The sequence below is a fragment of the Ziziphus jujuba genome, chromosome 12 (genome assembly GCF_031755915.1).
Source record: "Ziziphus jujuba cultivar Dongzao chromosome 12, ASM3175591v1".
Lineage (NCBI taxonomy): Eukaryota > Viridiplantae > Streptophyta > Magnoliopsida > Rosales > Rhamnaceae > Ziziphus > Ziziphus jujuba.
The window spans coordinates 8776774-8800650 of NC_083390.1; the positions used below are offsets into that span (position 1 = coordinate 8776774).

Here is a 23877-nt window from a genome sequence, read left to right on the forward strand (position 1 = left end):
AAAAAAAAAAAAAACCAATTTTTTTGTTTAAAAAATATTTATATGTTAAGCCCATAGATGTTAAAAAAAAAAAAGGATGGATTGAAATAGATCATGTGATTCTTATAAAAGAATTATATATATATATAAAGAAATATTTATTTCAAATTTTTTTTTTCTATATGATAGAGAGAAGGGGTGAAGACAAGGGGAAGAAGGAAAGGAAGAAGGAGAGGGAAGGTTTTCAAAAATACTTTGTCATTCCAAAATTTTCAAAAGTTTTCATAAGTTTTGAAATGAACAAGAGGTAAATTTTGAAACAAAACATTCTACATTTGAATTAAAAGTCAATTAAAATCTATGATTTATTAAAATAAAAGTTATTGATAATTTGAATACCTCTCGAATTTTATAAACTTTAAAATGTTTTAATTGAATATCTCATAACTTTTATAAACTTTTTTAATGTTCTTAAGAATTCAGATCGAATACTATATGATGTCTAGTGACTTTTTAAAGTCTTTTAAAATCCATAAATACCTCATTACTTTTATAAGTCTTCAAAAATCTATATTAAATACATCTAGACTTCTTAATTCCATAAAAATCAATTAAAATATCAATTGAATACACCCTTAGCTCTCTTTCCATTAAAAAAAAATATATATTGGAGAGGTTCACCATATAATAGAATTTCATGCCCACTATAACAAAATCCTATATAATAATAATATTTTAATATTTAAAATTTCAAAGGATAACCTGTTGCAGATCTTTTAGATTGTTAAATAATGGGTAGCAATGACTATATATGCAAAAGAAAAAGAATACTTTTTCCAGCTTTTTTGGCTATAAGATCAAGTGCAAAACGGAAGAGAGAAAATAAAATTTACTTTATTATTAAATTAGTATTATTTTAGCTAAAAGGCAATATAGTATTTGATAATGCATTGCTTGATATGTTGGAGAGTATACCTGGCAATTCGGGTTGGTGGGTCGTGTTCGTGTCAACCCGTTTAATAATCGTGTCAAAAATGCCTAACCCGAACACGACCCATTTATTAATCGTGTCAGGTACCTAAAACACTAACCCGACCTGTTTATAAACAGGTCAACACGACACGACCCGTTTAACACGATTATTTTAACGGGTCGTGTTGACCTATTAACCCGTTAACCTGAAATTGACCTATTAACCCAAAAACTAACCTATTAACCCGTTAACCCGAAAATTAACCTATTAACCCGAAATTTTTTTTTTTTTATGTTTTTGTTTTATTAAAGATGTATTTTTTGTTTTTAAAAAATTAGTAATAGAAAATTATTTTTATAAAAGTTTTAATTTATAATATTTTTTAGTTATTAAATATTATATTAGTGATAAAATATTAATTTAAAATTAAATTTAAATGGGTTGTAATAGGTATATAATCGTGTCGGGTTGAAACTGACACGTTTAATAAATGGGTCATAACGGGTCAATTTCGAGTTAAACAGGTCAACCCGAAAATGACACGATTAATAATCGTGTTAAACGGGTTGACCCGATTATGACCCGAACCCATTTATAATAAACCCAAACCCATTTATTCCGTGTCGTTTTCGAGTCGTGTCACCGTGTCATGATCCAAATTGCCAGGTCTAACACCCCGTCCCAAACTACATCGGAATTCTTGCAAGTTGACCGAGGTTGACCGTTGACCGAATGGGTCAAAAGTTGACTATTTGTTCCGGTTGAAATTTGTAGTTGATCGTGGTACCATAGCAAAGTACATGATGCCCCGAGTTCCTAGACTAGTAGCACGTCGAAAACGGAGCTACGGTTTGAAAGTTCTAGGCAAAACAAGTCGAGATTCAAACTGTCCAAAAGGTGTCCCGAGTTGACTTTTTATGGTTGTAGAATTTTGTTTTGACTTTTGAATGGTTGTAAAATACTCGTTGATATGAGTTTATAGACTAGTAGCACGTTTAAATTGGACATCTGGTTAAAAAGTTATGGACATGTGAAGTTTTCCGAATACCGTAATATTTTAATATATCTGGCTTGAGTGAACAGTGACGCCATGTGTCGACATCTTAGAGGTCCACGTGGGTGAATAGTGCCACCCACGGTGGCCTTAAACCGGTGTGAAAAGAGGGGGGAGGAGAGAGAAAAAGAGAGAGGAGAGAGAGAGAGAGAGAACCATCGGCCGCCGGAGTTGCAAACTTTTCTGGCCGAATCTTGCCACAAAGGTTGTACCTGTAAACCAACCCCCTAAGGCGCAATAGGCACAAGGAAAGAGCAATAGACCGGACCAACCTACAAAAACGAAATGCCGGCCAGGCAAGAGCGCCTCTCCATTTCCGGCCAACCCCAAAAATTTCACGGCCAACCGACCAGCGATGCGCCCGGATCGGGGCTTTTTCGGGCGGCGACGCCACCACCTTCAAACCCAGATTTCTCCCAATTTCGGCCACCGTTTGCCTCACCACCGGTCCCATTGAAACACCCACCTCGAGATCTACCTTTCCACCAAAAAGCATTGCTAGTGGCCACCGAACGAGCCGCCGGCGGTGACGGGTTCCGATGACCACGGCGGGTGGCCGGGAAAATTCACTTTCCGGTGAGTTTCCGACTGCACCGCCCCTCCTTTTTCACTAATTCCTACCCTCTGAATCCAAATCTGGTGTCCTCCTCCAATTCATGACGGTTTGAGAGAATCAAAGAGTTGAATCCTGAAAGCTTTCCGGCGAGATTCCGACCACCTCGGGTCCGATCTCCGGGAAGTAAGACCGGATTCGTAATTCTCGTCACTCAAGCTTCGATTCGGTATATTACTCATCAATTTTGGTTGTCGTTTGTGTTTGCTCCCTGGGTACCCATTTAGGAGTTACCCGATTAAAATATTAAAATAATTAGTTTTGTGTATTGTGGATATTTTAGGTGCACGTGTGGGTAGTGAGATTGATCCTGTGGAGGATCTTGATTGATACACGTGTTTAAGGTGAGTGACCCACCTTTAAAACTATTTTGGGGTGATTAATTATATTTATTTTGTGTTAATTTGATATCTAGAATTATGCTCATGTGGTGGAATTTAAATATAATTGTGAAAAAAATATTATTTTATATATATATATACCCTTTGATGCTAAACGGAAGTTTGGGTTATTAAAAAATTTCTGATTATTATTATTGTGATTTAATTATATTTATTATGTATGAGCAAGATGTTTTCATTAATTAATTGTATTTGGATTTTAATATTATTTTTGGGTATGATTTGATTTTTAAATATTTTAAGGAAAATATTGGTTTAAATTGGTGGTTTCAAATTTTATAATTATGCCTGTGGAACATTATTTGATGGACTTTGTGATACAAGAAAAATTATTTGTATATTGTTATCGGTGGATTTGTACTGGAAATGTTAAAGAAAAATGCAGGAGGTTGAGTTCGAAAAATGGTATAATTCCCATAGTGGATTTTAGAAAAGTTTGCGTATCTTTTTATAATAAAATTTGGTTATTTATTTTAGACGCACTCATACAGTACTGGTGTTCTGTACTGTAGATGTGGATGAGCGCGCAAGTTATAATGTCTCCCATGAGTTGCCATTGGACCGAGGGCAGGCAAGTTTTATATAATGCGCATAAGCTGCCCCCCTCTATGGCCGGGATGATGGTTTAAGCAACGGCGCTGTCGGGACGCCGAAACGACCGTATGCAAGTTTCTCTCTTTAACCCCCTTGCCAGACGGTGCTCGAGACGCTGGGTATCGGAGGGCATCACTGGTATATGGTGTGGTGTGTCAAGTATAAATTTTCATATAGAAATTTCAAACCCTAAAGGTTTTAAAATCGTATTTAAATTAAGTGCATTTAATTTGTTTTATCATCTATTTATAATTATTGAAATTATATTTTGATGCTATTTATGTTAATTTATTTAATTCAAATTATATGATTTATATATTGAATTCTTCTTTTATGTTATATTTCTTTCATGCAAGTGTTCTAAATTTATTTATTATATTTTATTACATTTTTTTTTATATATTTGGATTATTTAATTATTACTTATTAAATTAACGATTCCTTGATTTTGGGACATACAAATAACGGATTTTGCGGAAATGTTTTAAAAGGGGAAACTTTCCAACAGAGTAAATAGTGAGGGTTTTGAGAGAAAATATTATTTTCAAAGAATTAGTATTTATTTATTTATTTAATTTTTTGGTATTGAGTAATTAAATTCTTTTTTTATATTATTAATATTAAAAGCATACAGTAGATATGGTCACTCACTGAGATGATTAGCATCTCATATTTTTTAAATTCTGTTCCCTTAGGTGCAAGGAGTGGTAGACATTCTTCCGAAGCGAACCTAATCTCCGTCGCTGTCGTAATTCGAGAAATTATCTTTGTCTTCAGTCATTTCAATTGTAATATTTATTTCATCCTTATTGTATAATTTCTATACTTAATAGTACCTTATGAAGCTCTGTATACTGTCTTGAACATTTATGTATTAATTATGCACTGATTTCTATTATTTATCTGAAGTGCTGCAAATATGTGGAATTAAATTGTAGTATTGTGGGAGCAGGGATGTGTATAGAAATGTGTTTTCAGTGCAGAAAATTTATGGTAAGTCCAACCCTTAGGGGAGGTTCTGCCGGATTTTTCGTTGGAGGGTCCGGTAGGGTTTTCCTGGGATCAGGGCTTATCTAGGGTTCCGATAAGGAATTTTGAACGGATCCTGACATAAGATGAGTTAGGTAATCCACTAAATCATAACTAAATATATAAAATTTTACTATAAAAAGTATCTATAATTATGTGGGCATCAAAAAATTTACACATCTATTATTAAAAAGATAAGCATGTAAATTTTTTTACACGCCTATCATTAAAAGGATAAACATGTAAATTTTTTTAAGTAGTCACATTATAAATGGAACAAGGCATGTTTTATAGCAAATCTATATATAGTTTTTCTATAGTATAGAAATCTATAAGTTTTTAATTTATGGATACACGCTTATCTTTAATTAAAAGAACATGCATCCGAATTTGTCAATGTCCACACCATAAAAATATATGTGTGTATATATATGTATATATGCTTGAACTATCAAGATATACCATTATGAAAATAAAATAATAAGATATAACTTCTCAAGAGTCGGTTCGCCATGCTCTTCCCAGAACCTTTCAAGGTATTTCCTCTTTTTTTTTTTTTCCTCCCTCTCTCTCTCTCTAGTAGCACTAATCAGGTTGGTTTACTATTTAGCTGAGCATGCTATTAATTTGTGAGAAATTGTAGTCTGGCTTGAAGAGGGTCCAGATTTTGGCTCACTTCATCGCTAGAAGGTGGTGTTATTCCTTCTGATTACTAGTTTCTTTTTAATTCAAGAAAAGCAAAAGCTATAACATCAAAATTAAACTGGAAAAAAAAAATGGAAAAATAAAAAGCTTACTATACTTCTGTACCTCTTACTCAAAGGCCATCCATCTTTTCATTACATTGTCCATGTCTTCACGTTCTCTTTGGGTTAGAAGTGTTTTCTCCTTTTTCTCCCTAAACTCTTGTTTGTGTTTGGCAAATGCTTCTCCAAAAGCACCCATCTTGTTACGAACATGAGTTGGATCCACATGGTAAAAAATTGGTATAAGAATCTGCTCCATTGTCTTCTTGCAATCAAGAATCTTAAGAAGTTCGTTCAAACACCATGTCGAATTGGCATAGTTTGTTGAGAGAATGATAATTGAATGACTAGATTCTTCAATTGCTTTAGGCAGTTCTTCAGCAACACATTTTCCTCTATCAATTCCACGATCATCTAAGAATGCACGAATTCCTTTTTGTTGCAAAGCATCATTAAGAAATCCCGTAAAGTTGTTGCGAGTATCTTCACCACGAAAACTCAAAAACACATTGAAATTTTTTGGAGGTATTGGAGAAGGAAAAGAAGAGAAAGACAAACTAGATCTTTTCATTTTCGATCTTTTGCTCCTTCTTTCTCTTGTGAAACTGAAATGCAAGCAAATGACTGTTTTCTGATTAGCCTAATTACCAGAGACGTAAGAGGTGCTAGACTTAGATCAAGATTATAGGTTTGATTTAATTAGCACAACCACATTGTGAACAGTTCATTAAGTATTAATTTATTTTCACGTGGTTTGTCTACATTGAACACTGTAATTACCTCTTAACTTTTATTACCAGTCTCCCATGGTTTTTGTCTTTTTGCTCAAGTATTCAGAACTTATCTATTCAATTTCAAACCATGAAGTTTGATCATGCTTGCAATAAAGTTTCACTGGTGCATTCATTATGTCGGCAACTATATTAAACATGTAAATCTGTGCTTTCAATTTATAATTTAGAGCTTGTGAAATTGTTTAATTAGATGTTATGCGTGAGCGTGCAAATTAAATATCTATGAAGCCAACCTCACTTTTTGTAATTAGTTGAGAAAAATGCCTGTAGAGAGGAAATTCAAAATTCTTATTTTGAAAATAAAATGTTATTTGTTAGCACGCGTCACCATCACAGAAGCCATATTAAGTATGAGGCAATTCAATTTTCTATCTAAAATAGTTTACTTTCTTTAAGATTAGGTTTTTTAGTAGTGTTATAAGGGACAAAAAAAATCTACTAAATTTATTTATGAAATGATACATGTTAAAATATTATTGATTAATATATTTATATAATCTAAATATAGATAGTGAATCCTTAAATAATAAGTGAATAAAAAAACTAATTAAATATTATCACATCATCTACAACATTATTGGATAAATAAATTTGATGATTATTTTGGTAACTCTAGCATTATTAAGCACCAAAATATTTATCAAATTTATTTACCAAATGACACGTGCTAAGATATTGTTGATTTATATAATCTAAATAGGATTAATGATTTCTTAAATGGATAAGCAAATCAATAAAAAAAACAAATTAAATATTGTCACATCATACATCACACTATTTAATAAATAAATTTGGTGAATATTTTAGTAACTATAATATTATTAGTGAATCTTTCTATTTGTAACCACCAGCAATGATTACCAGCTTATGTGATAAATTTTAATTGAGAGCATTTAATTCTATCATTTTTTATATAAAAATCCTAAAAATAAACCCTTTAATAGTAACCATTTAAATTGTCATCTAGTATATAGATCTCATTAATAATTTTTTACCAATAGTGACAAATAGTATTTTTCATTATTATTTTATACCTGCAGCATTACTATTGCCATATTAACAACAAATTCCATTGCTGGTCACTATTGATGACAAATAGAATCTATTCTAAATGCTTGTAGAATTATTAATCATATTATGACGATCGGCGTGGGGGAATACGGGGCACTGGCGGGCAACCTGGTGTTCAATCTCACATCATCCAGATGTGGATCAGAAGATGGTTCAAATTAATAATACTCACTTTCATAATATCAAGACCTTTTCAGAGCAGCTGGCTTTAGGGTTCGAAAGAACTCCAAAGTCAAGCATGCTCAGGTGAGAGTAGTTCAAGGATGAGTGACCTCTTAAGAAGTTCTGAACAAAAAATCCCATACCGAGTGTGGTTGCAAAATTTAGAACAATATCATCAAAGAGTGACAAGTTCGCCAATAGAGGCAGGGTGTTACAACCAGTGGAGGTAGGGCATTACAAATGGTATTAGAACCTATATCGGCAGAGAGTGTTAGATCTACTAATAGAGGTGAGGTGCTACAAATAGTATCAGAGCCTATACTTAACTAGAAGTGTGCCAGTGAAAATGCTGGGTCCTAAGTTGGTAGATTGTGATGACCAATGTGTAACACTCTGTCCCGAACCATGTTGGAAATTTTTGCACGTTGACCGAGGTTGACCGTTGACCGTTGACCGAAGGGGTCAAAAGTTGACTTTTTGATCCGATTGGAATTCTAGGTTGACTGAGGTACCGTTATGAAATACACGTTGGCACGAGTTCGTAGACTGGTAGCACGTTCAAAACGGAGCTACGGTTTGAAAGTTATGAGCAAAACAAGTTGAGGTCCAAACTATCCAAGGGGTGCCGGAGTTGACTTTTTATTCATGCAAGGTTGAGCTTTGACTTATGCATGGTTGTGAAGTGCTCGTCGATACAAGTCCGTAGACTAGCGGCACATCCGATTTGGACATGTGGTTTGAAAGTTATGGACCTGTAGAGTTTTTCAAACACTGTATTATTTTAATATTATTTTTAAACGTGTAACGATGTGCCACGTGTGACTTAATGAAGGTGACCATGTGTCACCATGTTGAGAAGTCACATGTCAACCATGTGTAAAATCAAATTATTTTTATTATTATTTTAAATAATAATATTTTTATTTAATTATTTAATTATTTTTATTTTATTTCTTTTTCTTTTCTTTTTCTTTTTCTTTTTCTTTTCTTTTCCCCACGTGGGAAAACACCCTCCTTCTCTTCTCTTTTTCTTTTTTTCTTTTTTTTTCCCTTCTTCCCCGAGCCATCAAAACACCACAGTTATTTTTCTCTCTCTCTCTCTCTCTCCTTTGACTCTCTCCCTCTCTCTCTTTGATCGGCGTTTGGCCGGATTTCAGTCGTCGGAATGCCACACGCACCGGCCACCAGTGTAGCCCATCACCTCGCGACCTCAGCCACCAAATCTCCCGGCCAGCCGCCGCCGGACGCGCCCAGATCGGGCCGGTGAAGTCCGCGGCGGCGACTTGAAATTTTCCGGCGATTGTCGCCGTTTCCGACCAACCCAGCCCGACCCATACCTCTATCTCACCATTTTCGACCCCTCTGAGTCCATTTCCGGGGTTAGATTGCCCAAAATCCCCACCGTTTGAAAGATCCCTCAAGTTTAAAACCGGCCGAAGCTTCCCGACCAAATTTTGGCCACCTTCGGCGGAATTGGGGTCGATGGAGACCGGATTTGTAATCCTCATCGCTCAAGCTTCGATTCGGTATATTATTCGCCTATTTTGGTTAACGTTTGTGTTTGACCCCCCGGGTACCGGGTATTATTTAACCGATTAAAATATTAATTTATTTGACTGTGTGTGGATTTTGTTCTAGGAGCACCGGTGAATCGTGTAATTGATCCCATGGTGGATCGTAGGTTAATTGCGTGCTCCAGATGAGTGACCCACCTTTAAAAATATTTTTGGGGTAATTAATTGTATTTATGTGGTATTGATTTGGTATCTGTAATTTGTGCTCATGTGGTGTATTTTAAATACAATCGGGAAAAATATTATTTTATATATATATATATATATATTTACCCATTGGTGCTAAATGAAATTTTGGGGTCATTAAGAAATTCCCGATTATTATTTTATTGTGATTAAATGGTATTTATTACACATGAGCAAGTATTTTTCAGTAATTAATGGTGTTTGGATTTTTATATCATTTTTGGGTGATTAATTATGTTTAATTGGTATTTAAATTATGCTCATGTGGTACAATTTGGTTATGGTTTTATTGTGGTTTAATTTATTTATTATGCATGAGCAAATTATATTTCGGTAATAATCGTACGTGGTTTTAAGTATTATTTTCGGGCATAATTGGGTTAAATATTTTATGAAAATATTTGTTTAAATTTTATAAATTATGCCCGTGGTATTTTTATTGTTGAATCTCGTACTTCGAGAAAATTGTGGTTTATGTGTTATCAATGTTTCGTACCGGTTTATTAAATAAAAATACGTGGGATGGTAAGTGTAACAATTTAATGTATTTCCCACGGTAATTTTGGAAAACGGTACGGTTGGTTAATAATGTTTATTTTTAGACGCACTCATACAGTATTGGTGTTCTGGTGTATGGTGTATGGACACGTGGTAGCGTGCAGGTATTATGTGGTTTAGCGCGCAGTTATTACTTCACCCGTGAGTTGCCATTGGACCGTGGGCAGGCAAGTTTGTTATTGCGCACAGTCGCCCCCCTCCTTGGCCAGGTTGATGGTTTCAGCAACGGTACTGTCGGGACGCCGAAGTGCCGTTTGCAGGTTTCTCTCTTTAACCCCCCGCCAGTCGGTGCTCGGGACGCTGGGTATCGGAGGGCATCACCGGTATATGGTGTGGTGCGTCGGTGTAAATTGCAAATAATTTTTTAAACCCCAAAGGTGTTCAAAAATTATTTACTATAATTTATTATATTTTAATTATATATTTGGGGTATTTATTTATTTATTTGTTTGTTGTTTGTTAAATTATTTGGTCCCTTGGTTTTCGGGAAGTACGTATATCGGGTTTTGTGAAAATGTTTTAAAAGGGGAACATTTCCAACGGAGTGAATAGTGAGGGTTTTGAGAGAAATTGTTACTTCAAATGTTTATTTATTTATTTATTTAATTATTCGGTAGTGATTTATTAAATCCCTTTATTTGATATATTATTATTATTAAAGGTGTTCAGTAGATAGGGTCACTCACTGAGATGATTAGCATCTCACACTCTTAAATTCCGTTCCCCTAGGTCCAGGTTGGAGACGTTGATTGTTCGGGGCGAGCCCAACGTCTCAGTTCGTTGCCGAAGGTTCAAGAAGTTTTTCTTCCCTTTTTCCTCTTCATCTTGTATTGCTTCTTTATCTGTCATTTTATAAATTCCACATTTATCTGTTTAATGCTCTGCATACTGTATTGGACGTGTAGTTGTTCTTTATTTATGCACTGGGTTGCTGCTGTTTTTATTTGAAGTGCTGAAATTTGTGGAACAATTTGTAGTTTGTGGGAGGAATAAGGGGATGTTTTTAGAAGTGTGTTTTCAGTGCAGGTAATTTGTGGTAAGTCAATCCCTTAGGGGAGGCTCTGCCGGATTTTCCATTGGAGGGTCCGGTAGGGTTTTCCTGGGATCAGGGCTTGTCTAGGGTTCCGGGGAAGGAATTCTGGACGGGTCCTGACAAATGTGGGTCGGTAAAGAGCACTAATAGGCTATCTGGTGTCCAATCCCATATCACCCGGGTATAGATCAGGGGACAGTTCAAATGTAATGATAGTTACTCTCATAATGCTGAGGCCTTTTCAAAGCAGTTGGCTTCAAAATTCAAAAGAATTCTAAAGATAAGTGTGCTTAGGAAATAGTAGTCTAAGAATAAATGACCTCCTAGGAAGTTTTGGACAAAAAACTCATACCGAATGCGATAGTTAAATTGGGAATAATATCCAGAGGGTAACAGATTCGCTAATGAAGGAGAGGTGTTACACATATAGTAGCACAATTCATGGTCCAATAATAAAGTTAAGAGGAAAGCATCGAAGTCTTCATAAACCTTTATTTTATGGCATTCCCATTAATCTCGAAAACACTATCAAACTTTAAACTTGTAAGAAAATCTCCAATGAAGATGTAACTTGTGAAAATAAATATAACACATAAGTGATGTAAATAAGAGTTGGCAATCTATGGTCATGTGTTGGGTTTGTGTCGATCCGTTTAACAATCGTGTCAAAAATGCTCAACCCGAACCCGATCTATTTATTAATCGTATCAGGTATCTAAAACACTAACCCAACATGTTTATAAACAGGTCAACATGACACGATCCGATTAACACGATTACTTTAATGGGTCGTGTTAACCTGGTAAACTATTAACCTGAAAATTGACCTATTAATGTAAAAATTAATCTATTTATTCAAAATTAACCTATTGACCAAAAATTAACCTATTTATTAAAATTAACTTGCTTATTAATATATCTATTCTACTAACTTGAAAATCAAGCTTCTTATTTGAAAATGATTTAAAAATAATAATTAAAAAAACAATATAAAAATAATTTAAGTTTTAAAAAATTAAGATACAATATTTAAATTTAATAGTAATATACCCTCTAATTATATTTGCAATATTTAACTGCGTGGTGGAGAGGAGTTTTAGTGATCTGAGTTTTTTTTTATGTTTTTATTTTTGTTTTATTAAAGATTATTTTGTCTTTAAAAAATTAATAAGAGAAAATTACTTTTATAAAGTTTTTTAATTTATATCTTTTACTTATTAAATATTAAATTATGGATAAAATTGTAATTCAAAATTAAATTTAAATGGGTTGTAATAGGTATATAATCATGTCAGATTGAAATTAATACGTTCATTAGATGAGTCATAACAAGTCAACCTGAAAATAACCCGATTAATAATCGTGTTAAACGGGTTGACCAGTTTATGACGAGTTGACCTGTTTATGACCCAAACCTATTTATGATAAACCCAAACTTATTTATTTCATATCGTTTTCAAGTCATGTCGTTGTGTCATGACCTAAATTGCCACCTCTAATGTAAATAGTATTTGAAGAAAATTGCCATCAAATGACAATGTTTAGAGTGAATGTCAAGCTGATGTGGCTTAAAAATTTTCAAGATAAATATCTACTTTTAAATGCTCTATTCGACGTTTTATATTTTCTGTAAAAGTCAAATTTTCCTTTAAAAATCTTTTTTTTTAAATTGAAAAATTTTAATAAAATATATCATTAATTAGTAACCATCAGTTGTCAAGACCTTTTCAAAGTTACCTATCAGAACCCTAGGATAAACCTAACTAGGAAAAATCCAATCGAAACTTCTACATTCGGCATTATCTCCCCTGTAAAATTGACTTTCCCAAATGTTTTCTACATAAAAACTCACTGCAAAAATATACATCCTCTTTATCCCTCCCCCTTTACAACAAGTTTCCACAAATTTGCAAGATTTCAATAACTGCATAGGAATATAAACATAAATAATAAATAATAAATCGTAAATATTTTTTGATGTATTGGGATCCCTCCAAGAGTTTCTTGCCTAAACCCTAAGATAGCTCCGACCATCCTCTAGTTTTTATTCAGCATAAGAAATACGTACTTCTATATATTTATGGCTGCCCACACCTCACGTTTACTACAAATTCACAATTTTACAGCACTTCATGAATATACCAAAACATAAATATAAATAAATAGATAATAATAATACTAATAAATAATAATACTAATAATAACAGATAAAGACAACTTTAATCCCAAATCCTAAATTATACAGTCTACTTTTCAACATGTAAGAAATGTACACATACAAATTTATATTGCTAATAAACTATAAATTATAAGATAACTTTAATTAAAATATAGAATACACATATAGAAATAATACTTTAAATTGAACGGGTAAGATCTTGACAATAATTCCTATAACACCACTACTACTCAAAATCAACATAAATACAAATTTTCTTAATATAGATATACATAAATATGAATATATATACAATCTATCAAAGGATTTGAGTGACTTGCCCACAGGCTAATACATCTGTCTAAAGGCTAATACACCTATCCGAAGGCTAATACACATATCTGAAGGCTTATAGACCTGCTCAAAGGTTTATACACTTGTTCGAAAGCTCATATACTTGCTTAAAGGCTCATGTACCTACCCAAATGCTCATATACCTGTCTGAAGGCTGATACAGATTTTTGTTACCAATATTGTACGAATCTTTACTTCAAAATGTTACACACATACTTCCAAATCCATAAAGTTGTAAATTCAAATAAATATAACAATCATGCAGTTAACAATAATAATAATAATCATTATCATAATTAGGTAAAATAGAATTAAAAAAAATGATAAATAAATTACTTAAACCGTACACTTATAGCGGAAATACACCGATATACCATATAATATATCAATACATGGTCTCATATTATCAACTATTTATAGATATACTACTACCAATACTATCAGAGATGGTTGCTTATAATGGTCATTCAATCTACTGATCTTATAGGTGGCAAAAATACAATACTAAGTCATTTATGAGCCAAACCAGCTCGTTGCCCTAGTATAGTGTAGTATGCCTGTTACATATCATGATATATATATATATATATACATCGAAAGGATATCTGATGCATCTTATGATATACCAATGCTGCCAAGTGATGCTTGGTATCCTAAAAACCACTTAACAGAAGAGAGAGAAGAAGAAAACATGCACGCGGCCACTTTAGCATCCCAAAGGTGTCAGTGTTATATAACTTGCTATCCTAAGACTAAGGGAGGTAGCTAATACCGTTACTATAAATATACCTACTTACCCTTGCTCAACTTACCACTTATAGGATGACTAAATATAACTTGTCATCCTTGGACTACAAGAAGAGTAGTTAATACTATCACTGCAAAATACCTACCTACTCTCACTCACCATAATGCACAAAAGATGACTACATATAACTTGCATACAAAATCGATCATATATATGTCTAAAACACTGATACTATATAGTGCATCTATAGACCAACTAGTCACATGTAAACATACAATTACGAAAAACCTAGACTCCTCATAACTACATTTTAAAACTGTAAATAAATGTTTCAAACAAATAAATACATAAATAGAAGAATAAACAGATAAATAATAATAATAAACAAATAAAAATAAGAAAAATTATGATATTTAAACATAACAAATAATTTTACAAATCTTATAAAATCAAACTTAACTCTACTATTGAAGTACTACCCAAAATTCAATAACCAATAATAAAAATTTTGAAAACCCAAATATAATATTTTTAAGAAAATAGACCACATCGAAATCGTCTTAATATTAAATACTTTTATAATTCTTAATTCTTTAAAAAAACCAACATTTAAGTTAATAAATAAATGCATGAATTAATAAATAATATTACCAAAATCATACGCATATATTTAATTATACACACACACACACATATATATATATATATACACACACATAAATACATAGATATATTTAGATATAAAAATATTGGTTTTTCTCATTTCCATTTACAAACCATAAACGAAGAATTACTTTTAAAACAGAATAATAATTTTTATTAGAAATAGATTCTCTCAACTCATAAATTAACGTATAAATAAATGAAAATAGGTAAACAAATAATCTTACAAAATCATATATATTTACTTAATTATGCACACAGACACATATATGAATACACAAATAGACATGTCTTATTAATATGAATGTTTTATCAAAACTAAAATTAATAATAAACAATTTCACAATTCAAACATGGGTTATAGTCAAAATTAAAGCACAGAAGCATTTAGAAAGAAATCATATAAACTAATATCTTTTTAATTCTACAACCAACTCAATAATTTAAAGTTCAAAAAACTGTAGATTGGCAATTAAAATAATAAATCAATAAATGAAATTATTTTAATTAAACATAAGCAACTAGACCTTTTTGGAATTTTATAAAATACTCAATTAATAATAATATGTTAAATAACTCCTTTAAATCCAAATTTAATAATAAATAAATAAATAACTAATATATATATATATTACTCAAAAATAGAACTTAAATATATATATATATATATATATATGTCACTTACAGTATTGAGATTTGTCCATCCCTACTCTACTGCAGAGTTAGATATCTCGGGCATAGTCCAACCTTAATATTCTCGAAACATTCCACAATAGACATGTTAGACTCTTTAAACTTTTACAATCTATGTGAGTACATTTTTAAATATACACATATACATATATACATATATGTATATATATATATATATATATATATATATATATATATATATATATATCCATAATGATAAGAATTCGCCAGTACCTATTCAAGTGACAATCCGCTGGCATGCAGATCCTATACAGTTGAAGACCGGACTAATCATTAGGACTCAAGCCAAGAGATTTAAGGACCACCTAGTTGGCTTTTTACAAGGAGTTATCAATTCTCAAAAGGGCTTGTCAATACTCAAAGATTCAAAGCCTATTTTAAGAATCCAAGTGGTGGAGGCCTATATGCACCCAGGTAGTTGTTTTAGTGCATTTATGGATTCCAGACTGCAAGGAATGGGTTCAACACTTCTTAAACTCAATTGATATCACTAAGAGGTCATGGAATCAAGTAAAGTAATAAGAAAAAGCAACAAAGGAGGCCATTTGCGCATGGAAGGGATTTTTGGCCAAAAATGTTGTATTTGCCGCTAGCTTTACTGTATTTTATTGATTTGGCATTTTCTTTTTGTTCCCATCAAGGGAAACGTATGGGAATCATAAATAATCATATTTGGCATCCTACATAGCACATTCGATCTTATTTGGAGCCTTTACAAGCTTGAAATTGGTCAAAATTAGCTTAGTAGTCAAACTAGTCAACAAGTTTTCTAATTTAAGTTTGACTTTTGTTTTAGAAAATTAGTCTTTTATTTGCTGGACAAATCAACTTAGGAAAGTTATTATTTATTTATTTTAATTGTAAGTTAATTAATTCCTAATTTAAAATTAAAGAATTAATTAATACAAATTAGATTAGGAAAAAGTGTGAAATTAGGCAATTTCCTAATTTGATTCTATATTGGCCGAAATTTTCTAATCCTTTTAGGGTTTTATTTTGTTCATTCAAAGCCTATTTAAAGGCCTATTTTTCAATGAGAATGCACCTTCAATATTATTCAGAAAATTATTTGTGAGATAGAATTCTTTTTGTTCTCTTTGAACACCTAAAACACCATTAGAGAGTGAGTGTTTTAGTTTTGACTTATCAATAAGGCATTCATAACCTATTGTGGCATCTTCATTATACCAAGGTTTCTAATCACAAGTTGGTTACGGGTTAAGGTTTTTCCATAAGAACTTTAACTTAATTGAGATCCGGACTAATATAATACGGGTTTAGGTGCAAGTCAACCTAGGTTCGTATCATTTGGTATTAAAGCCAAGATTTTGTTCAGATTTGATCTATCTTATTTGTTTTATTTTGTTCTATGTTAATTTGAAATTTTAGAATTAGGTTAAGGTTGCATCCATCTCATACACATTCTGCATATTCAAAAAAAAAAAAAAATTCATTCCTAGCTAAATTAGGTTTTCCTTGTTTTACCGTATTTTTGCTTCCTAGTTTGTTTGTAGCCTTTCATTATTGTTATTGGTAATTTGGTTTAGTGTTGATTTTTCTTTGTTGTTTTAATCTTAATTAGTTGCATTCATATATTCAAAAAAAAAAGAGAGAGAGTTTTGAAAGCATATTGCATAAAAATCAAAAATTGTGCAATTTGTTTTTATTTTGAGTGTGGATTGGGTTTATTGAATTTTGGCATTGAAATTGAAATTTTTGGTTTGTTTTCTTGCTACTGGAGTGAGTTTACATTCCGTAAGTATATATAAAAAAAAAATCCAAATAAAAAAAATTAGAAATCCGGTTTTTGTTGAATTTGGAGTTTGAATTTGTTTGCTTGAAATTTATTGGAGCTGCTGAGTTGCTGCTTATTTATGCAATGTTTGGAATTGCTAGAAATTCAATTTGGCTATTGGATATTTGAACTTTGGATGCTAAATTATTTGGATTAAAATTAGTTAAAGGATTTGATACAAAAACTTAAATTGCAAGAACAACAATCAAAACTATTCTCTATTTTGTTCAAATTGATTCTTGTTCATTGTTTGAATCTCTTTTCTCTATTTAATCCTTGAATTATTGGTTTATTCATATTCTGGACAGCTTTTATTTCATTCCAAAAATTTGTTTGTTAATTTACATTGTTTTGCATAGAAAAGCCGAGAACAAAGTTTTTTTAATTCACTCGGTATTGCTTTTTTTTTTGCTACTGTTTTGTTGATAAGTTTAATTAAAATATACTTGTGATCTAATTGCTGTTTTATGGGTGTTTTAATTAGAACTTTGACATAATTCTTTGAGTGGAAAATGGCAAGAGAGTGTGAGCTCAAAAGAGGGTTAAAAAGCCGAAACTAGTGTGCAAACACGAGTGTCGAGACTTTGTTTGAGTGAAACACGTGAGGGAGTGAATTTTGGTGAGGATTTATTTTATTTTGCAATATTTTTACTAACATGGCAGTTTTAAGAATGAGAAGATTGGATGGTTCATTAAGAATTAATGAAGAGGAATCCGTAGGATTCAAAGGTGATTCCCGAGCTACAGGGAATGGAGGTGAACACATTGACATGATGGCGGTCTCGGAACAATTACAGCGGATGAATGCTCATTTTGACCATATAGATCAAAGGATGGATAGGTTAGAAACATCACAAGGTGGGCCGAATGCAAAGTTTGATGCTCATGGTGGTCGAGGCTGAGGCTGAGGAGGCCGAGGGCGAGCTAGAGAAGAATTCGGGGAAGGTAATTTTGGAGATGACCTTGAAGAGGAGGTTGATGATATTTTTGTACTCCAAGGAAGGACAATCTGTGGGAGACCAGCAAGTAATGGAGATGATGATCTTGAAAATATTAAGGTCAACATACCACCTTTCATGGGAAAAAGTGATCAAGAAGCCCACTTAGAATGGGAGGAGCGAATGGAGATGATTTTCGATTGTCATAACTATTCAGAGGGGAAGAAAGTTAAATTGGCAGCTTTGGAATTTGGTCGTTATGCACTCCAATGGTGGACAAATGAGTAAAGTACCCGAAGGAGAGTTGGAGATGAACCTATAACTATTTGGCGACAAATAAAAGGAGCCATAAGAAAGAGGTTTGTACCAAGTCATTACCATAGGTTGCTGCATTAAAGACTCCAATCATTATCACAAGGTAGTAGGTCCGTGGAGGATTATTACAAGGACATGGAGATGCTCATGATGAGATTGAGTATAAAATGAAGATAAAGAAGTAACCATTGCACGGTTTCTAGGTGGATTGAATCAAGAGATAGCTAATCACTTGGAATTACAACAATATGTGGAATTGGAAGAGATGTTGCATGTGGCTATCAAACTTGAGAATCAATTCAAGAGCAGGGGTACAAGCTCACAGTTTGGAGGTGTTACAAGCAGTGGGAGGTCAAATCAAAGTGTTTGGAGAAGCAATCCCACATATAACAACAAACCAAAATTGAAGCTAGGTGAGGAAAGCACCAATCGGCCAAAAAGGGAGTCCAAAGCCGAATCTGTCCAAGCACCAAGGAATGAAGGTAAATCTAATCTTAGACCTTCTAGAACTCATGATATTGTGTGTTTTAAGTGCCATGGATGAGGACGCATCGCTAGTCAATGCTTGAGTAGGAGAATCATGGTGTTGAAAGGTAATGATGAGTTAGAATCCGAAAGTGAAGAGAATAAGGGTGAAACCGAGCAAGAAGAGGAAGGAATTGAAGAGGAAGCCGAGACCTTAAATGCTTCAAATGCCAAATTAAGCTTGGTGTCTAGGAGAGTCATAACCGTGTACAAATATGAGGATCAAATACAAACAGAGAACATCTTCCACCTCCGTTGTAAAATCCAAGGTAAGGTTTGTAGTATGATAATTGATAGTGGAAGTTGTGCAAATGTAATTAGTAATATTATGGTGGAAAAATTAGGCTTAGCAACAATTAAACATCCCGAACCATATAGATTACAATGGCTTAATGATAGTGGTGAAATGAAAGTAAAAAAATAAGTCAAAGTAAAATTCAGCATTGATAAATATGTAGATGTTGTTTTGTGCGATGTTGCGCCTATGCATGCCGGTTATATTTTATTAGGTAGGCCATGACAATTTGATAAGGATGCCATATATTATGGGAGAGAGAATTCCATTGTATTTAAATTTAAATGGCAAAAGGTTAAGCTGGAGCCATTAACTCCAAAGAAAGCATTTAGAGATCAACTTCAAATGTAACAAAGAAAGGAGGCTGAAAAGCTCAAGAAAAGAATTAGTGTGGCACCCACGACAACAATATCAATCCAAAGAGGCAAAGCTAAACAAGACCAACCAGGTAAGTGTCCTAAACTAAAGATTAAGGGTAAAGAAGGAGAGAAGGCCGAGAAAGAGAAAGAGAGGACAAAACCCTAGAGAATGAGTGAGAAACCCGAGAGTGATAGTGAACCCATGAATGGGAAAGAAAAATAAAAATTTCTATTTAGTTTTGGAGATGTTAATAAAACAATTTTGAATAAGAAACCACTGCTGATCATGATTTATAAAAATGTATATTTAAATGATCAAGCTAATCTCGAAGAACTTGAATTGCCAAGTTCTATTTTTTCTCTTTTTTGCAAGAATTTGATGATGTCTTTCTGGAGAAAATTTCTAATGGTTTACCACCTATCCGAGGGATTGAACATTAAATTGATTTTGTGTCAGGACCCGTCTAAAATTCCTCACCGGAACCCTAGACAAGCCCTGATCCCAGGAAAACCCTACCGGACTTTCCAATGGAAAATTCGGCAGAACCTCCCCTAAGGGTTGGACTTACCACAAATTTCTTGCACTGAAAATACACTTCTATATACGTCCCCTTATTCCTCCCACATTACTACAATTTAATTCCACAAATTTACAGCACTCCAAAATAATAATAGGAAATTAATGCAGTATTTAATAAAATGTGTCCAATACAGTATATAGAGCATTATTCAAATAAATATGGAATTAATACAATGTCAGATACAGAAGCAATACAAGATGGAGAGGAAAAAGGGAATAAATGCTTCTTGGACTTTCGACAATGAACTGAGACGTCGAGTTCGCCCCCGGACAATTAACGTCGACTAACCTGGACCTAAGGGAACGGAATATAAAAATATGAGATGCTAATCATCTCAATAAGTAACCCAATCTAAGATACGATTATAATAGTAATAATAATTATAGTACACTTGATTAACTAAGAATGAATAAATAAATAATTAATAATTAATTGGAAATAATATTTTCTCTCAAAACCCTCACTATTCATTCTGTTGGAAAAGTTCCCCTTTGAAAACATTTTCGCAAAACCCAATATTTTATGCCCCAAAAATCAAGGAATAATTAATTTAATAAAAATTTAAATAATCCAAATTTATAATGAAATAAATTGAAATAAAATAACTTATAACAATTATTAAATAATTAATGCATGTCATAACAATTAATACCAAAATATTAATAAAACTCACATTAAAACAATTTATGAAATAATTAAATAATTAAAATAAATTAATTTATTGAATAATTAAGCAAAGAAAGAATTAAATCAAATTAAAACCTCCATTTGAAATAATTAATAAAAAAAACAACATTAAATATATTCTTAATTTAAATACAATTTCAAAATATTTATTTTGAAATCCATGTTCTGAAAACCATTTGATGCACCCACTATATACCAGTGGTGCCAACGGTACCCAGCGTCCCAAGGTACCGCCAGACAGGAAGTTAAAGAGAGAAACCGGCATACGGTAGTGTGGCGTCCCACCGCGCCGCTGTTAACAGGCGTCCCGGCCATGGAAGGGCGGCCTACCCTCATCCGATGGCAACCACAGGATAACCCCATAATCACCTGTACACTACTCACACCTACCTGCGCACTCATCACATCCACCTACGCGCTAATCATATCCATATATAAAGAACACCAGTACGTGTATGGTGCATCTAAAAATCATAAAACCAATATATTTATTTTCAAATCTCAAAATCTCATAAATATTATCGGGTTTATTCCATCCAATTAAATCCGTAATTTTTCCACATTCTCTTTTAAATCATCGTCATAATCCATCGCACTATTTCCATCAATTTCAAACCCATCAACTTTCAAATGCATCAATTTTCCAATCCACAATGATCAAATGCATAAGCATAATTTTTAAAATAATATCCTTAAATCCTTAAAATTCAATATAGGCATAATTTAATTAAAATCCCATAAAATTTTCAAAATTCATAAATCCATATAAATGCATTTTTATTGCTTGAAATAAACTCATAATAATTTCAACAATAAATCAATAATGTTAAAAATCATAATTTCTTTAAATATCAAATTTTCATAAAATGAATTTCCATAATTTATCAAAATCAGAATCTGATTTAATGCACATATACATTTCAATTTATTCAAATTGTGCTATCAAAATTTCAAATATAATTTTGCTAAATATTTAACGCATAAATATTAAATCCAAACATTTAATTATCACAAAATAAATATAATTTAACACCCGAAAATAATTTTGAAGGTGGGTCACTCACCTTTAGCACGCAATTAACCCAAGATCCTCCATGGGATAAATTTCACGACGCACACGTGCTCCTAGAACAACAATATTGCAGAACTCAAATAAATTAATATTTTATTCGGGTAAATAATATCCGGTACCCGGGGGGTTTAACACAACCGTTAACCAAAATTTGCGAGTAATATACTGAATCGAAGCTTATGGAACAAGGATCGCATTACCGGCCTTCATTGACTCCAATTCCGCCGGTGGCGATCGGAATTTGCCCGGGAAGTACCGGCCGAACTTCACCTCCTCATAACTCGTGAACCACTTTGAATTTAAACAATTGGAGACCATATTTGAACTCAGAGGACTCAAAATAGGGGAAAAAGGGTGGAAGATCAGACTGGGTTAGCCGAAAACGGCGAGAATTGTCGGAAAACTCAAACCCACTGCCGCCGACTTCACCAGCCCAATCTGGGCGCGTCCAGCGGCGTTTGGCCGGGAAATTTGGAGGGTGGCATCGCCGGGGAATGCGCTCCTTCCTTGGCCTGCGCGTGTGGCCGTCTGGTGGCCGGAATTTGAGAAACGACAAGGACCCGAGAGAAGGAAAAAGGAAAGGAAAAGAAAGAAGAAGAAGGAAGAAGAAGAAAGGTTCGGGGGGGGGGGGGGGGGGGAGGGGTGGGTGTTTGTCCCACGTGAGGGAAGGAAAAAAAGAAAAAAAAAGAAAAGAAAAAGAAAGGAAAAGAAAATAAAAAAAATTAAATAATATTAAAATAATATTATTGTGTAGAAGAATAATAAAATATTATGGTATTTAATCATGGTTGACATGTGGCATCTCACCATTGTGACACATGGCATCCTTTATTAAGTCACACATGGCATACTGTTCACATATTTAAAAATAATATTAAAATAATACTGTATTTGAAAAATTCTACAGGTCCATAACTTTCAAACCATATGTCCAAATTGGACGTACCACTAGTCTATGAACTCGTATCGATGAGTACTTCACAACCATGCATGAGTCAAAACTCAACTTTACATGAAAAAAAAGACAACTCCGGTACCCCTTGGACAGTTTTGACCTTAACTTGTTTTGCTCATAACTTTCAAACCGTAGCTCCGTTTTCGACGTACTACTAGTCTATAAATTCGTGACAATGTGTACTTTTTAACGGTACCTCAGTCAATGTGAAATTCCATCATGAACAAAAGTCAACATTTAACCTTTTCTCGGTCAACGACGGTCAAACCCGGTCAACCTTGGTCAAATTTGAGAAATTTTCGATGTACTTCAGGACGGGGTGTTACATTTTGCGCCAGGAGCTGCAATTCCTAATAGGCCTGCATATAAGAGTAATCCCAATGAGACAAATGAGCTACAAAGGAAGGTAAGTGAGTTGTTAGACAAAGGATACATTAGGAAAAGTATGAGTTCATGTGCTGTTCCTATTTTGTTAGTACCTAAGTGATGCGAATCCACTCGAGCACGCACAACTGACAACCCGCAGAGGTGCCAACCCGATACAGATGAAGATTGGGCCTAGGGATCAAGCTAAGAAGTTTAAGGACAAACTTGCTGCCTTTATCCAGGGGATAATTCATTCTCAAAAGGGCTTGTTCATACCCAAAGATACAAGGCCTGTTTTGAGCATACAATTGATGAAAGCCGATACGGACCCGGATAGTGGTTTTGGTGCATTTATGAATTCCAGACAGTGGGAAATGGGTTCAAATCTTCTTGAATTCACTTAATATCACTAAGAAGTCATGGGAGCTGGTCAAGACCAAAGCTTTGCTGGTCATTTAAAAGGTGTGCGCATGAGAGAGAGAATGGCCGGGTTTTGTTGTATTATTTGCTGGCTTTACTGTATTTTGTTGAGTTGGCTGTTTCTCTTTCCTCCAAACAAGGGCAACGTGTGGGACTCCATAATAA

General features: G+C 33.3%; 1 protein-coding gene across 1 annotated transcript; it reads right to left on the minus strand.

The window, feature by feature from the left end:
• Positions 1 to 5456: 5456 nt before the first annotated feature.
• On the minus strand, positions 5457 to 5960 carry LOC132800135 (disease resistance protein RPV1-like). Its single transcript, XM_060813139.1, has one exon. The coding sequence runs from the start codon at positions 5958 to 5960 to the stop codon at positions 5457 to 5459; it is 504 nt and encodes a 167-aa protein (XP_060669122.1).
• Between the last annotated feature and the right edge of the window lie 17917 nt (positions 5961 to 23877).

Bases quoted from the DNA above. Each gene is read 5' to 3' on its own strand.
- LOC132800135 (XM_060813139.1), bottom strand. From the start codon at position 5,960: ATGAAAAGATCTAGTTTGTCTTTCTCTTCTTTTCCTTCTCCAATACCT.